The following is a 15,629-nucleotide window of genomic DNA, read 5'->3' as shown; positions in this document are numbered from 1 at the left end:
CATGAGAATCAACATCTCGTGCATTTTCACATGCCATACTATTTTCAGTCATAAACCATCATACCAGTGGATTTACTTAATTTGAGCCCTTTCTAATTGATCAAGTATTCTGCACAAGTGTAAACCAAAACTGATTTGTGTATAGTTATTAGGTTCAAAGATATTGGTCTCTGAAATGTCATGACAGTGTACAGCAGATTCAACGTATTTTCCCCCACTCCTTTTTCAGAATGTGGGCATCTCTGATAAGGCTAAAATGTACCGCCATCTCTAGCCACCCTTCAGAAGATGATGCTGAATCACCGTCTCAAATCACTGCAATCCTTCTACTGAAGGTACATCCATAACAGTGTTGAGAAGGGAACTCCAGCATGTAGACTCAGTGCTGAAGTAGGGACAGCAATTTATTTCTAGGTCACAAAGGTACTACTGAACTTGCAGTGTGTTAGTAGTTTGCGTTGGTAGTGGAGGGGATGAATGCTTGGGTGATGGGTCACCAACATGGTTAATGAATGCTTCCTTGGAAAAAAATATTATTTGTTATCTTTATATTTTATCATCAGCTTCATTGTGGTTCATTGATAGTTGCACCTCAAGGAATATTAGAGGTGTGTTCCTGCTGCCATAAGGCAGAAATAATTTCTTGTCACTGCATTTAGTTTTCCCAGCTAAGTTCATTCCTAGTGCCCTTACTGCCCTGGTGACAGGCTCTTTTATGGAAAGTCAACATTCTGTTGTGCTGCAGGGAATTAAATTTGTAACTACTGTAAATGCCGACACAGACTGAGGAGGCAAGCTGTCAGATCTAAGTTAATGGAATTTAAATAACTACGGCCTTAAGAAGTGATGCATTTCCTGACCTACCAGTATGCCCCTTCTACAGGGACACATAGCTGAACTCCACAAGGGAGGGAACAAATGGCTGCAGTCTGCAATTTGCATGAATAGTGCAGTAACAATCAGATAATTAGACATATTTTCGACAGTTAATTAAGACAAAGTAGACAACCATTCCCAAAATGCAAATGCTATTAGCAAGCACATCTCTTCTGAATGAATCTTAAAGCAGGCCTATAAGGTGAAAATAGCATTATTCTCATCAGCACTTTAACAATCAAGCAAAGAAGATTTTGTCCCTTGCTTCTTGAATACAATAAATTTACACATTTGTATTTCATATCCTCCAAATCATATGTAATTCATTACTTTTTTGAAAGTGTTCCATTATGCTAATATTTTACAAAAATCACTTGATTTTACATGAGGTCAAAAGGCCAACTTGCTATGAATATTTTGGACTGTGAGCAATTTCTTCTGTCACCATAAGCAATAAAGGAAGGTTATTCCTGCATATGAAGAAGAAACGCAGCAGAAACTAATGAAAACTGTCAGTTGAAATGTACTTTATGCCTATGTAAATAAAAAGTCATGAACAACATGAGAGCAATTCACATTAAAATCATTAAATTGTTTGGTTCAGAGCATCTACAGTTAATACACAATTATAGAGTCAGTGGATGGTACAGCAGCTGTAGATGCTGCTCAGTCCATTGTACCTGTGACAGTTCATTGAATGAGTACCAATCCCTTTACTTCCACAGGAATGTACACAGCATAGAAGAGATAGTATAAGAAGTGACGTACTGTGAGGAAGAGCTGAACATATGAGAGACCAAATACCTAGTTTTCCTGACAATGAACAAGAGGTCAGATAATAGAGATCAGAGACCTCCAGTGTTTCCAGAGACACAAGAGGCCTCCAAACAGATGCTCAGGAGGCACTAGGAAGTAGTAGTGGCAGGAAAGTGGTGGAGGTATTGCTCCAAGAACAGGCAAAGCAAAAGTGGAAAAGCTGAAAGAGTGTTGACAGACACTCAGTAGCTATTTATTTTACTTATTTTAAAGATACAGCATACAGCAGGCCCTTCCAGCCCAATAAGCCACATTACCCAACAACACGCTTATTTAATCCTAGTCTCAGCACAGGACAATGTACAATGACCAATTAACCTACTGACCGGTTCATCGTTGGACTATGGAAAGAAACTGGAGCACCTGGAGAAACCCATGTGCTTACAGGTAGGATTTACTCACTTCTTACAGAGGATGCTAGAATTGAACTTTGAACTCCAATGCTACAAGCTGTAATAGCGTCATACTAAACACGATTCTACCATGGTGCCCAGTAATTAAGTACATCTGTTCATTAATGCAAATATCTAGTCTGTCAGTCAATGTGGCAGCAACCTAATGCATAAAGCATGCACACATGGTCAAGAAGGTTGGTTGTGGTTCAGATCAAACATCAGAATGGGGAAGAAAAGTGGTTGAAGTGACTTTGATCATGGAATGATTATTTGTGCCAGATGGGGTGCTTTGAGTAACTGCTGATCTTCTGAGATTTTCACACATAACAGTCTCTAATGTTTACAGAGAATGGTGCAAAAAACAAAAAAAAACTCCAGTGAATGGCAATTCTGTGGGCAAAAATACCTCATTTATGAGAGAGGTCAGTGGAGAGTGGCCAGATTGATTCCACCTGACAAGAAGGCAACAGTAACTTATACAACCATGCATTACAACAGTGCTGTGCAGAACAGCATCTTTGAGCACACAACATGTCGAACCTCGAAGTGAATGGACAACGGCAGCAGAAGACCACGAACATACACTCAGAAGCCACTTTATTAGGTACAGGAGGTAACTGATAAAGTGGCCACTGAGTGTGAGTCTGCAATAGCTCCATAAAATGCTTCTTACTTCTACTGCCATTTGTCTACAAGAAACAGTGATTTGCATTTCCATCACATCATTCACAGCCTCAGTTCACCTCAAAATGTTTTGCAGCCAACTTTTGATGTGCAGTCACAGTTAAGTTGTAATGCTGGAAATGCGGCAGCCAACTTGCACAGAGCAAGATCACATTTACACTTGTGAATTCAATGAGCATATCTTCTGTTCCAGTGTTTGTTATGGAATATTTTCCTGAACACTGAGAAAGACCACCGTAATGATATACCTTCTTGAGGTTTGTTTTTTCAAAGATTGCTTCTCAAGTTAAGTTTATTTGATTCCACTTTGCTTTCAAAACAAATAAAACATATAAAGATCAGAAGCTTTTAATCATTCATGGAATCTATATGATGTTTTTTTGAAAGTATGGTTTAATGTCATTACCTGAATTTTCAGATTGGCTATTACTGCCTTGGCCTGAATGCCCCAAGATTACAGTATGATCTGTAGAAAGTCTTTGAACCATGGGTGTGCTGAAACCGAATTTACTTAAGTTGACTGTTTCTCTTCCACTCCTTCCCATAGGATTTGCAGAAAATGTATCACACATTGGTTGTTGAGCTAGTTGAGACGTGCATTGTACCACGTGAATGGTGCTTTGCTCCATCAGATTGCAGTTCTATATATGCAGATAAAGAAAACAAGATAGAGTTGAAGTATGAATAAGGTAATAAATATATAAATAAATAATGTAATGAATCAATAACCTTCATCATTTTATTTTTAAGACATTAATTTTATCCAACAGTAGTGTGCATGTTTCTTCCCTAGAAGAAATGTATCTGCTCAGAATCAGAATCAGAATCAGGTCTATTATCATTGACATGCACCAGAAAATGTGTTGCTTTATGGTAGCAGTACAGTGTAATTTATAAAAAATATGCTATAAATTATAACAAGAAATATACCCCCAGTACCACTTACCAGATACACCTGTACACCTGCTCGTTAATGCAAATACCCAGTCAGCCAATCCAGTGGCAGCTACCCAATGAACAAAACCATGCAGACATGGTCAAGAAGTTCAGTTGCTGTTAAGACCAAATGGGGAAGAAATGTGATCTAGGTGACTTTGACTGTGGAATGATTGGTGGTGCCAGATGGGGTGGTTTGAGTATCTCAGAAACTACTGATCCCCTGAGATTTTCACAAACAACATTTTCTAGTATTTACTGAGAATGGAGCAAAAACAAAAAAAAATCTAGTGAGTATCATTTTTCTTGGTAAAAATGCCTTGTTAATGAGAGAGGTCAGGAAATAATAGTCAGGTAATAACTCAAATAAACATGTGTTACAACAGTGGTGTGAGGAACAGCACCCCTGAGTGAATAACACTTCATACCTTGAAGTGGATAAGCTACACCAAGCAGAAGATCATGAACATACACTGAGTGGCTGCTTCATTAGGTGCAGGAGGTACCTAACGAAGTGGCCATTGAGTGCAGAAAAAAAATTAAATAGTGCAAAAAGCAAGCAAAAATAGTGAGGTAGTGTTCATGGGTTGGTTCATTGTCTGTTCAGAAACCTGATGGCGGTGGGGAAGAAGCTTTTCCTAAAATGTTGACTGTATGTCTTCAAGAAGGAGGCTTCTCACTGCCTTCTCCGTGGGAATTAAGGAAGGGAAATGAATGTTGCCCTTTCCTGCAATACCCACATACTAAACCAATGAATAACTAAATAAAAATTCATAAAACTACATCCTCATGAGAAAATCTGATAACATCTCACTGCCTGCAACTACATGTATGTGGTTATACCATGAAATGCCAGTCTTGAATCTGGCAGAAACCCCATGAAATTAAGCCCTAGAATGTTGAAACTGAACATCTTGCTTGTTTAGAAAAAAACAAAACTTCTTATTTATTTTTCTGTAAGGTTCTTGTGAGCAAGAGCTACAACAGAGTAGTATAATAGAACATTTTTACTGAGTCATGGTAATAGCGATATATTCAGGAGCTAGGAACTGGGCCTGCAGAGACAAAGGGACATGTGCATTCGAAAGCCCATTCCTAAATGAGAGCATCCCCCAGCATGTAGGAGGCCCAATCCATTCACCGTGTGATCGATGGCTGCATGTGCACCTACTATATTCTTACAATCTATCTGATAGGCTACATTTTCCAATCTATGTAAGTTAATCGGATGGTTGTAAATCACTTTCCTCCATTTGAGGTTTAAAAGATTTTATTTATAAAATAATTAATAATTATTTATACTAATTAATTTATTTAGTATAAACTCCTGACCTGTTGGGCCAGCTGGTGGCGCAATGACATAGGTGTCAGACCCAGGAGCGGAGGTTCTCGGGTTCGAAACCAGTTGGGTCCGCACCCGAGTACGCTTTCCATCCGTGCTGGATTGAGTGTCGAGATCGCAACTCGACCTCGTAAAATAAAGGGAAAAATACTGCGAAATGGCTGTGTGAGGAGTGGCGCGCCACACAGTCTCTCTCTCGCTCCGCGCCTTGTAAAAGCCACGAAAAAGACATCATCACGCATGCACGCAGACGCACAGACTCACACGCACGCAGGCAACACGCAAAAAAAAAACTCCTGACCTGGGATTCAACACCTCCCTTTGCAACTGGGACCTTGACTTTCTGACCAGCAGGCTACTCTCAGGCAGCAACAACTCCACTGGAATTATCCACAACACTGGTGCCCACAAAACTGTGTCTCAGTGCCATATTACAATATTGGCTGCATGGCCAGATTTTGCTCTAACTCCATCTACAAGTTTGCAAGTGATCCCAAGGTACTAAGAAGTGTCACAAATAACAATGAACTGCTGTATAGGAAGTAAGTAGACAGCTTAGTGACATGGTGTAAAGACAACAACCCTTCACTCAACACACATCAAAGTTGCTGGTGAACGCAGCAGGCCAAGCAGCATCTCTAGGAAGAGGTGCAGTCGACATTTCAGGCCGAGACCCTTCGTCAGGACTAACTGAAGGAAGAGTGAGTAAGGGATTTGAAAGTTGGAGGGGGAGGGGGAGATCCAAAATGATAGGAGAAGACAGGAGGGGGAGGGATGGAGCCAAGAGCTGGAAAGTTGACTGGCAAAAGGGATACAAGGCTGGAGAAGGGAGAGGATCATGGGACGGGAGGTCCGGGAAGAAAGACGGGGGGGGGGGGACCCAGAGGATGGGCAAGAGGTATATTCAGAGGGACAGAGGGAGAAAAAGGAGAGTGAGAGAAAGAATGTGTGCATAAATATAAGTAACAGATGGGGTACGAGGGGGAGGTGAGGCATTAGCGGAAGTTAGAGAAGTCGATGTTCATGCCATCAGGTTGGAGGCTACCCAGACGGAATATAAGGTTTTGTTCCTCCAACCTGAGTGTGGCTTCATCTTTACAGTAGAGGAGGCCGTGGATAGACATGTCAGAATGGGAATGGGATGTGGAATTAAAATGTGTGGCCACTGGGAGATCCTGCTTTCTCTGGCGGACAGAGCATAGATGTTCAGCAAAGCGGTCTCCCAGTCTGCGTCGGGTCTCGCCAATATATAAAAGGCCACATCGGGAGCACCAGATGCAGTATATCACCCCAGTCGACTCACAGGTGAAGTGTTGCCTCACTGGAAGGACTGTTTGGGGCCCTGAATGGTGGTAAGGGAGGAAGTGTAAGGGCATGTGTAGCACTTGTTCCGCTTACACGGATAAGTGCCAGGAGGGAGATCAGTGGGGAGGGATGGGGGAGACGAATGGACAAGGGAGTTGTGTAGGGAGCAATCCCTGCGGAATGCAGAGAGAGGGGGCGAGGGAAAGATGTGCTTAGTGGTGGGATCCCGTTGGAGGTGGCAGAAGTTACGGAGAATAATATGTTGGACCCGGAGGCTGGTGGGGTGGTAGGTGAGGATCAGGAGAACCCTATTCCTAGTGGGGTGGCGGGAGGATGGAGTGAGAGCAGATGTACGTGAAATGGGGGAGATGCGTTTAAGAGACGTGAAATGGGGGAGATGCGTTTAAGAGATGTGAAGTGGGGGAGATGCGTTTAAGAGATGCTTTAACCCTTCACTCAGTATCAGTAAAACATAAGAGCTGGTCAGTGAATTCAGGAAGAGAGATGCACGTGCTCCTGTTGCATCAACAATGCTGAAGTTGCAAGTGTTGAAAGTTGCAAGTTCCTGGGAGTGAACATGACGACTATCCTGTCCTAGTTGACACCACAGCCAAGTAATATCTCTAGCATGTCTACTTTGTCAGGATGTTCCTTTGGACCGCCAGCAAACTTTCTTGATGCACCTCAGAAAGCATGCTATCCAGATGCATCATTGCCCGGTAAGGCAAATGCACTGCCCATGATCACAAGAAACTGTAGACATTCATAGACACAGCTCAGAACATCATGGAAACCAACTTCTCCTCCACTGACTCTCAACACTTCTCACTGTCGCAGTATAGCAGCCAACATAATTAAAGGCCCCATCCAACACTCTCCCATTGTGCAGAAGATCCCAAAGCCAGAAAGCACATTAGTGCGATCACTCGAGTTGAGCATGATGTTCTGCTAAGGGGGTGTCTATTAGTGGGTCCTCAGGTGGCTGTAGAGGCCGATTTGTTATACACATATTCTGGTGCAGTGTGGCCAAGAGTAAGTGGTGACTGTAGTAAGTGGTTGGGTCTTCTGGTTGTTCAGTCTCTCCTGCTGCTTGTTCACTGTGGCACAGCAGAGGTCATTCTCAGCTCTCTTTTGAGCAGATTTCCTCGAGGTGTATCTATTGAGTGCTATGTTTTCCCAGTTTTTAGATGGAATGTCAAATTTCCTCAGGTTAATTTTCATGTTATCTTTGAAGCATTTCCTTTGCCCACCAGGGGCTCGTTGACCTTCCTTCAACTGGAAGTAAAGGATCCATTTGAGGTGACATGAGTTAGACACCTGGGTGACGTGACCTATTCATTGGAGCTGGTAATACTGTATCATGGTGAAGATGCTATTCATGTGGCCTCCTCCTAAGATGCTGCTGGTAGTACGTCTGTCCTTCCTGTTGATCCTCGGTATCTTTCATAAGCATTTTTGGTGGCATTGTTCCAGAGCTTTCAGGTGCCTTTTTTATATTCAAGACAAGACCCAGAGTCCTATATGCTTTGGCATAGGTATTCAGGGTATATTGGAGGTCTTCTTCTGTGCGTGCTGCGATGGGGTTGTCATCCGCATACTGAAGCATACTGATAGTGGTGATGCTGAACTTGTTCTTGGCCTTGAACTGGTTGAGGTTGAAAGGCCTGCTGTTCATTTTATTCATGATTAGGAATCCCTGTGGCAGTCGTAGCCAATGAGGTGAAGGAAGGCAGCAATAAAGATAACAAATAGAGTGGGTGTAAGAATGCAGCCCTGATCGACACCTGTCTTAACAGTGAAGTGTTCTGATTCAGCGCCTCAATTGCTGAGTACTGTCGTCGTGCAGTAGCCTCAGGATTTGTCAGTACTTGTCAGGGCAGCCATGCCTTGATAGTAAACGCCAGAGAGCTTGGCAGTCTACTGTACAAATGCCTTTCTCAAAACAATGAAAACCAAGAACAAGGGTTGTCTTTGTTCACAGCATTTCTCCTGTAACTGGCGTGCTGTGAAAATCATGTTTGCGGTACATCTACATGGGCGGAAATCACACTGCGATTCAGGGAGTATTTCACCAGACAGCAGGAGCTGGCTGGCAAGGATGTGTGAAGGAGGGCGATGCTTCCATAATTACCACAATTTGTCTTGTCTTCCTTCTTGAATATGGTCACTATGAGAGAAGCCCTGAGCTTTAAGGACAGTTATTTATTTTCGCAGACCTTCAGGAGCAGGGTGTGTATGTGGTGCAGGAGTGCTGGGCCACCTTCCCTTGATGATCTTTGCTGGGATCGCATCAGTACCAGTAGCTTTGTTGCTTTTCAGGATCCTGATGACATCATGGACCTCTTTCATATTGGAAGGTTCCCCCATTTCTTCTCTCACAATTCTCTGGTGGACTTGATTTGTAATCTCTGGTTCAACAGCACTGTCGCGATTAAGAAGTTCTTGAAAGTGCACTCTCCATCAATTGTTGATATCCTTCCAATCCTTTAGCAACATCTTTCCATCCTCATAACACCAGGCTCAGGGATATCTTCCATCTACTTTTATATGACTATTGAATGGTTTCCCCAGTACAATAAGATGGATTTTTGATCTTAGTCAACCTCACTATGACCTTGCAATTTATTGTCTATCTGCAGTGTATTTTGTAATTCCAACACTTTGTTTTGAATCCTGATATTGTTTTACATTGAAGCAACACACACAAAAATTGCTGGTGGAATGCAGCAGGCCAGGCAGCATCTATAGAAAGAGGTACAGTTGACATTTCGGGCCGAGACCCTTCGTCAGGACTAACTGAAGGAAGAGTTAGTAAGAGATTTGAAAGTGGGAGGGGGAGGGGGAGATCTGAAATGATAGGAGAGGACAAGGAGGAGGAGGGATGGAGATAAGAGCTGGAAAGTTGATTGGCAAAAGGGATACAAGGCTGGAGAAGGGAGAAGATCATGGGATGGGAAGCCTAGGGAGAAAGAAAGGGGGAGGGGAGCCCAGAGGATGGAGAGCAGGAATGGAGTTATAGTGAGAAGGACAGAGGGAGAAAAAAGAGAGTGAGAAAAAAAGGGGGGAATAAACAAACAAACAAACAAATAAGGGATGGGGTACGAAGGGGAGGAGGGGCATTAATGGAAGTTAGAGAAGTCAATGTTCATGCCATCAGGTTGGAGGCTACCCAAACGGAATATAAGGTGTTGTTCCTCCAACCTGAGTGTGGCTTCATCTTGACAGTAGAGGACACCGTGGATAGACATGTCAGAATGGGAATGGGATGTGGAATTAAAATGTGTGGCCTCTGGGAGATCCTGCTTTCTCTGGCGGACAGAGCGTAGGTGTTCAGCGAAATGGTCTCCCAGCCTGCGTCGGGTCTCACCGGTATATAGAAGGCCACACCAGGAGCACCGGACGCAGTATATCACCCTAGCCGACTCACAGATGAAGTGTTGCCTCACCTGGAAGGACCGTCTGAGGCCCTGAATGGTGGTGATTGAGGAAGTGTAAGGGCATGTGTAGCACTTGTTCCGCTTACAAGGATAAGTACCGGGAGGCAGATCGGTGGGAAGGGGTGGGGGGGACAAATGGACAAGGGAGTCGCGCAGGGAGCGATCCCTGCGGAAAGCACACAAGGAGGGGAGGGAAAGGGCTGGAGAGGGAGGAATCCCACATTTTGTGTGATGTTTAAATTGTACATTTTAACCCTCACTCCACATTGGTAAGCATAGATAATCATCATTAAATTGTACAGGTAAAGTTAAAAAGCAAACTTGCTTTTTAATATACCTGGTAAACAAAAAAGCTATTTGATTATTTCGATAATATTTGCTTGAGTCTTCAATGTCTAACTCATCCAAAAAATGAAATATTAAGGTTTTCTTGTGATTTCCATGCATGCTGATATTTTTAAAATCCAAATAAAATAATTCTCTAGATTTCAAGGAAATGCATCTTACTGGTGATTGTACTACTGATATTTGCTCTTATAATTTGCAGTGTCTCAGTAGCATAGTGGTTAGCACCATGCTTTACAATGCCAGCGACCTAGTTTTGGAACCTGCCACTGCCTATACATTCTCCCCCCATGACTGTGTGGGTTTCCTCCGGGTGCTCCAGTTTCCTCCCACAGTCCAAAGATGTACCAGATGGTAGGTTAATTGGTCATTGTAAATTGTCCTGTGATTAGGCTAGGATTAAATTGGGGAATTGCAGGGTGATGCAGCTTGTAGGGCTAGAAGGGCCTATTCTGCACTGTATCTCAATAAAATAAAAATAATTTGTTTCAATAAAGATATTACTTAGCCTCTATTTTCATAGTAATGTTGTTCATTCAAAGCATGGGGCATGATACAGAGGTTTGCAGAAGATGCAAAAATTAGCTGTGCAGTTGACAGAAAGAAGGAAAATTTTGAACTGCCAAAAGATACTTCCAAATCTAACCTCTGCTTTTTTGTGACAAGGATGTTAAATGTATGTGACAAATCTGCCGGTGGATAGTTTTCTCTCCCACTTAACTTAATTACAGATAACGAAGTGGTTACAAAGATGTATCTGATGGAATTTCTGAAAAAAAGCACACAATGTACCAACTGATATGAAACAATGCACAGAATCAGGGGAAAGTTACAAAAGTATATTGTCAGCTCACCATCAAGAACTCTACAACTCATGTTCTCAATACTATTTATTACTTAGTTATTCATTATTATCATTATTTTTGTATTTGCACAGATTGTCTTCTTTTGACCATAAGTTATAGGAGCAGAATTAGGCTACTCAGCCCATCGAGTCTGCTCTGCTATTCTATCATGGCTGATTTATTATCCCTCTCAATGACTTGACCTCCACAGCAGTCCATGGCGGTGAATTCCACAGATTCACCACCCTCTGGCTAAAGAAATTCCTTCTCACCTCTATTCTAAATGTACATCCCTCTATTCTGAGGGAACGCCCTCTGGTTACTCCCTATAGGAAACATCCTCTCCACATCCATTCTATCTAGGCCTTTCAGCACTCAATAGGTTTCAATGAGATCCCCCATCATTCTTCTAGACTCCAGTGAGTACAGGTCCAGAGCCATCAAATACTCCTCATACATTAACTCTTTAATTCCTGGAATCACCTTTGTGAACCTCCTCTGGGCCCTCTCTAATGTCCAAACTTGCTCACAATACTCCAATTGCAGTCTGACCAATACCTTAAAAAGACTCAGCATTATAAAGACCATAAGATTTAGGAGCAGAAGTAGGCCATTCAGCCCATCGAGTCTGCTTCGCCATTCAATCATGGGCTGATCCACTTCATCCAGTTATCCCCACTCCCCTGCTTTCACCCTACACCATTTGATGTCCTAGCTAATTAAGAATCTATCTATCTCTGCCTTAAATACACCCAATGACTTGGCCTCCACAGCCACTCGTGGCAACAAAGTCCACAGATTTACCACCCTCTGACTAAAGTAATTTCTCTGCATCTCAGTTCTAAAAAGACGTCCTTCAATCCTGCTCTTTTATTCTAGTCCTCTCAAAATGAATGCTAACATTGCATTTCCTTACCACCGACTCAATCAGCAAGTTAACCTTAAGGGAAAGACTCCCAAATCCTTTGCACCTCTGATTTTCAATTTTCTCCCCTTTTAGAAAATAATCTATGCCTTTATTCTTTCCACCAAAGTACATGACCATACACTTCCCCACACTATATTCCATCTGCTACTTCTTTGCCCATTCTTCCAATCTGCCTATGTTCTTCCACAGACTCCCTGGCTCCTCGCCAGCACCTGACCCTCCACCTTGCACCAACTTGGCTACAAAGCCATCAATGCCATCATTCAAATTGTTGACATAGAAGATGAAAAGAAGATGTCCCAATACTGACCCTTGTGGGCATCATTTGTTCCGGCAGCCAGCTGGAATAGGACCCCTTTATTCTCACTCTTCCTCCTGCCAGTCAGTCAATCTTCTATCCATGCTAGTAGTTTTCCAGTATTACCATGGGCTCAAATCTTGTTAAGCAGCATCATGTGCAGCAACTTGTCAAAGGTCTTCTGAAAATCCTGGTAAACAACATTCACAGTGATTCTCCTTTGTCTGTTCTGCCTGTTATTTCCTCAAAGAATTCCAACAGATTTGTCAGGCAAGATTTCCCCTTGAGGAAACTATGCTTTCTTTATCCTGCGCCTCCAAGAACATTTTGCACATTAATTGTTTGTCCATCTTTGTGTGTAGTTTTTCATTGTTTGTATTTGTTTCTCTATATCTACTATGAGTGCCTCAAGAAAATGAATCTCAGGGTAGTATATCGTGGCATAAACGTACTTTGACAATGAATTTATTTTGAACTTTGAATGCAGGGTTAGATTGGTATTTCAGAGTGGTTGATATTAGAGTGTTTTTCTTCATCAACACTGAAAAAGATGGCTACAAATTACATTAGAAAATATAAATGGATGTGTAATTGGGAAACTAATCTTAAGTCAAGTTGATATGAAGTATTAGACTTTGATAAAGAAAGGAGGTCACAAATTATTTGAGAGATAAGAATCTAAATGGGTTGGAGAAACAAAGGAATATTGAGATACAAATACAACTTACTATAATGAATTAATAGAATGTATGGTTACTAGAATGTGTGCTCTACTCTCTCTCCACCCATGACTGTGTGGCTAGGCACAACTCAAATGTCATCTATAAATTTGCTGAATATACAACCATTGCTGGCAGAATCTCAGATGGTGACGAGAGGGTGTACAGGAGCAATATGTACCAGCTACTGTACTTGAGTGGTGTCGCAGCAACATCCTTGCACTCACTGACAGTAAGACCAAAAAAACTGATTGTGAACTTCAGAAAGGGCAAGACAAGGGAACACACACCAGTCCTCAAAGAGGGATCTGAAGTAGAAAGAGTGAGCGATTACAAGGTCCTGCGAGTCAATACCCCTGAGGACCTAATCTGGACCCAACATATCAAAGCAGCCATAAAGAAGGCAAGACAGCACCTATATTTCATTAGGAGTTTGAGGAGATTTGGTATATCACCAAAAACATGACAGATGTAACGTGGAGAACATTTTAACCGGCTGCATCACCATCTAGTAAGGGGGAGCTACTGTACAGGATCAAAGTACACTGCAGCAAGTTGTAAACTTAGTCAGGTCCATCATGGGTACCAGCCTCCACAGTATTCCCAGGACATCTTCAAGGAGTGGTGCTTCAAAAAGACGCTGTTAAGGACCCCCATCACCCAGAATATGCCTTCTTCTCATTGCTTCCATCAGGAAGGAGGTACAGAGGCCTGAAGGCACACACTCAACGATTCAGGAACAGCTTCTTCCCCTCTGCCATGCAAATTCTGAGTGGACTGAACCCATGAACACTACCTCACTACTGTTTTATTTCTATTTTTTGCATTAATTTTTGACTATTTAATATATATCTATACTTACCGTAATTCACTATTTTCTTGTTCTCTCTATTATCATGTATTGCATTGTACTGCTGCCGCAAAGTTAACAAATTTCACAACATATGCCAATGATCTTAAACCTGATTTTGATTCTGATCCAGTAACCCCATTAAAATACATAAGAACTGCAAAGAAGTCTTAGTAAATCTCTGCTGAATGCTGTATTGTGCTTTGTTGAACATACTATGTATAATCTAGATAGCCATATTATAGAAATTAATTTGAGGCATTGAAGAGTGAAAAAAAAACTTTAAAGAATTATATCTCAAATCTAAAGTTACATTTTTCAGACAGGGAAGGGATGGCCTAATTGAGGCATTTGAAATTGTGGGAAGTTTTGATACTGGACAGAGTGAACAAAACCAGATGGCCTCCAGGAAATCAAATTTCAAATTTAGAAAGAATCTCTTTGTCTAGAGAGTAAAGAAAATATGAATGTTATTCCCAGAAGGAATGGATGACACAATTAGGATGAAAGTATTTAAGGGGATAAGTATGTAAGGAAGAAGGAACTCATTTGTTATGCTGATGGAGTTCTGTAGAAAAGTATAAATTGGTAAATTGGTTTATTATTGTCACATGTACAAAGGTACAGTAAAAAAATTGACATGCAGATCACTTCATCACATCTATACATCCAGGTGGAACACTGGGAAAGCAATTACAGAATGCACTATGGCATTACAGTTACAGAGAAAGTGCAGTGCAGGTAGACGATAAAGTGCAAATCCATGACCAGGTAGTTTGTGAGTCCTTTGTATCATACGAGAGGTCCATTCATGCCTGGTTCTACGTGCTTTCAGGCATTTGAATTTTCCTCTTGATGGGAGTGTTGGGGAAAGAAGAGAAAATGTCTGGGTATGAGAAGTCTTTAATAATATTGGCTGCTCTACCAAGGCAGCAAGAACTGTAGACAACGTCCATAGAGAGGAGGCTGGTCTTGTGATTTGAGCAGAAGAGGCACATAGAAAAGCAAATTACTTTTCATGGACAACTGCTGCTGAATGGCCTCCTTCTGAGCAGTAATTTTATCAGAAAGCTTGAACAGTTAAACTTGCATTAACTTTCCCTGTACTGTAAGAAGAAATATCTTTTCTCGTGTTTTCACCTGAAATATGTCATCCTTTAACATTCTGCTAAATCTGCTCTGCACCTTCAAAAAGACCTTGATATCCTTCCTAAACTGTGGTGTCCAGAAGTAAATGTAAAATGCGGAAGTTGATCTAAGTGCCATGAAACAAAATTTAATATGTAGACCTTAGTGGAACAAAGTTCAGCCTCAATTTGACACAATAAATTGACACCACCTCACACAGGACTAGAAAAAGCCACAGGGGTTGTAAACTCCATCAGCCCCATCATGGGCTCTAGCCTCCCCAGCAATGAGGAATCTTCAAAAGGCGAGCAACACACACAAGATGCTGGGGGAACTCAGCAGGCCAGGCAGCGTCAATGGAAAAAAAGGACAGTCGACGTTTTGGGTCCTACTGAAGGGTTTCGGCCTGAAACGTCGACTGTACTTTTTTCCTTAGATGCTGCCTGGCCTGCTGAGTTCCTCTAGCATTTTGCTCGAATTTCTAGCATCTGCAGACTTTCTCGTTTGTAATCTTCAAAAGGCAATGTCTCAAGAAGGCAGCATCCATTATTAAGGACACTCACCACCCTGGACATGCTCTCTTCTCATTACTAACATAAAAGAGCTTCAGCTCTATCAATACACACTCAGCTCTTAAGGAAAAGCTTCTTTCCCTCCACTATCAGATTTCTGAACAGACAATGAACCAATCCATGAAAACTATCTGACTATATTTACTGTCTTTT

General features: G+C 41.9%; 1 protein-coding gene across 7 annotated transcripts in view; it reads right to left on the bottom strand.

Moving 5' to 3' along the window:
- The window catches only part of prkn (parkin RBR E3 ubiquitin protein ligase), a 1,184,373-nt gene that overhangs the window by 805,032 nt on the left and 363,712 nt on the right, over positions 1–15,629 (bottom strand). For 6 of the 7 annotated variants that reach the window (XM_072265746.1, XM_072265747.1, XM_072265749.1 and 3 more), the window contains one exon: positions 3,178–3,412. In XM_072265746.1, coding sequence (XP_072121847.1) covers positions 3,178–3,412 — 235 coding nt within the window. Of the gene's footprint in view, positions 1–3,177; positions 3,413–12,219; positions 12,326–15,629 lie in introns of those variants that run through there. The other variant, XM_072265750.1, reaches the window with a different exon arrangement.

Source organism: Mobula birostris, chromosome 8 (assembly GCF_030028105.1).
Source record: "Mobula birostris isolate sMobBir1 chromosome 8, sMobBir1.hap1, whole genome shotgun sequence".
In the NCBI taxonomy this organism is placed as follows: Eukaryota; Metazoa; Chordata; class Chondrichthyes; order Myliobatiformes; family Myliobatidae; genus Mobula; species Mobula birostris.
This window is presented reverse-complemented; position numbering and strand designations above follow the sequence as displayed.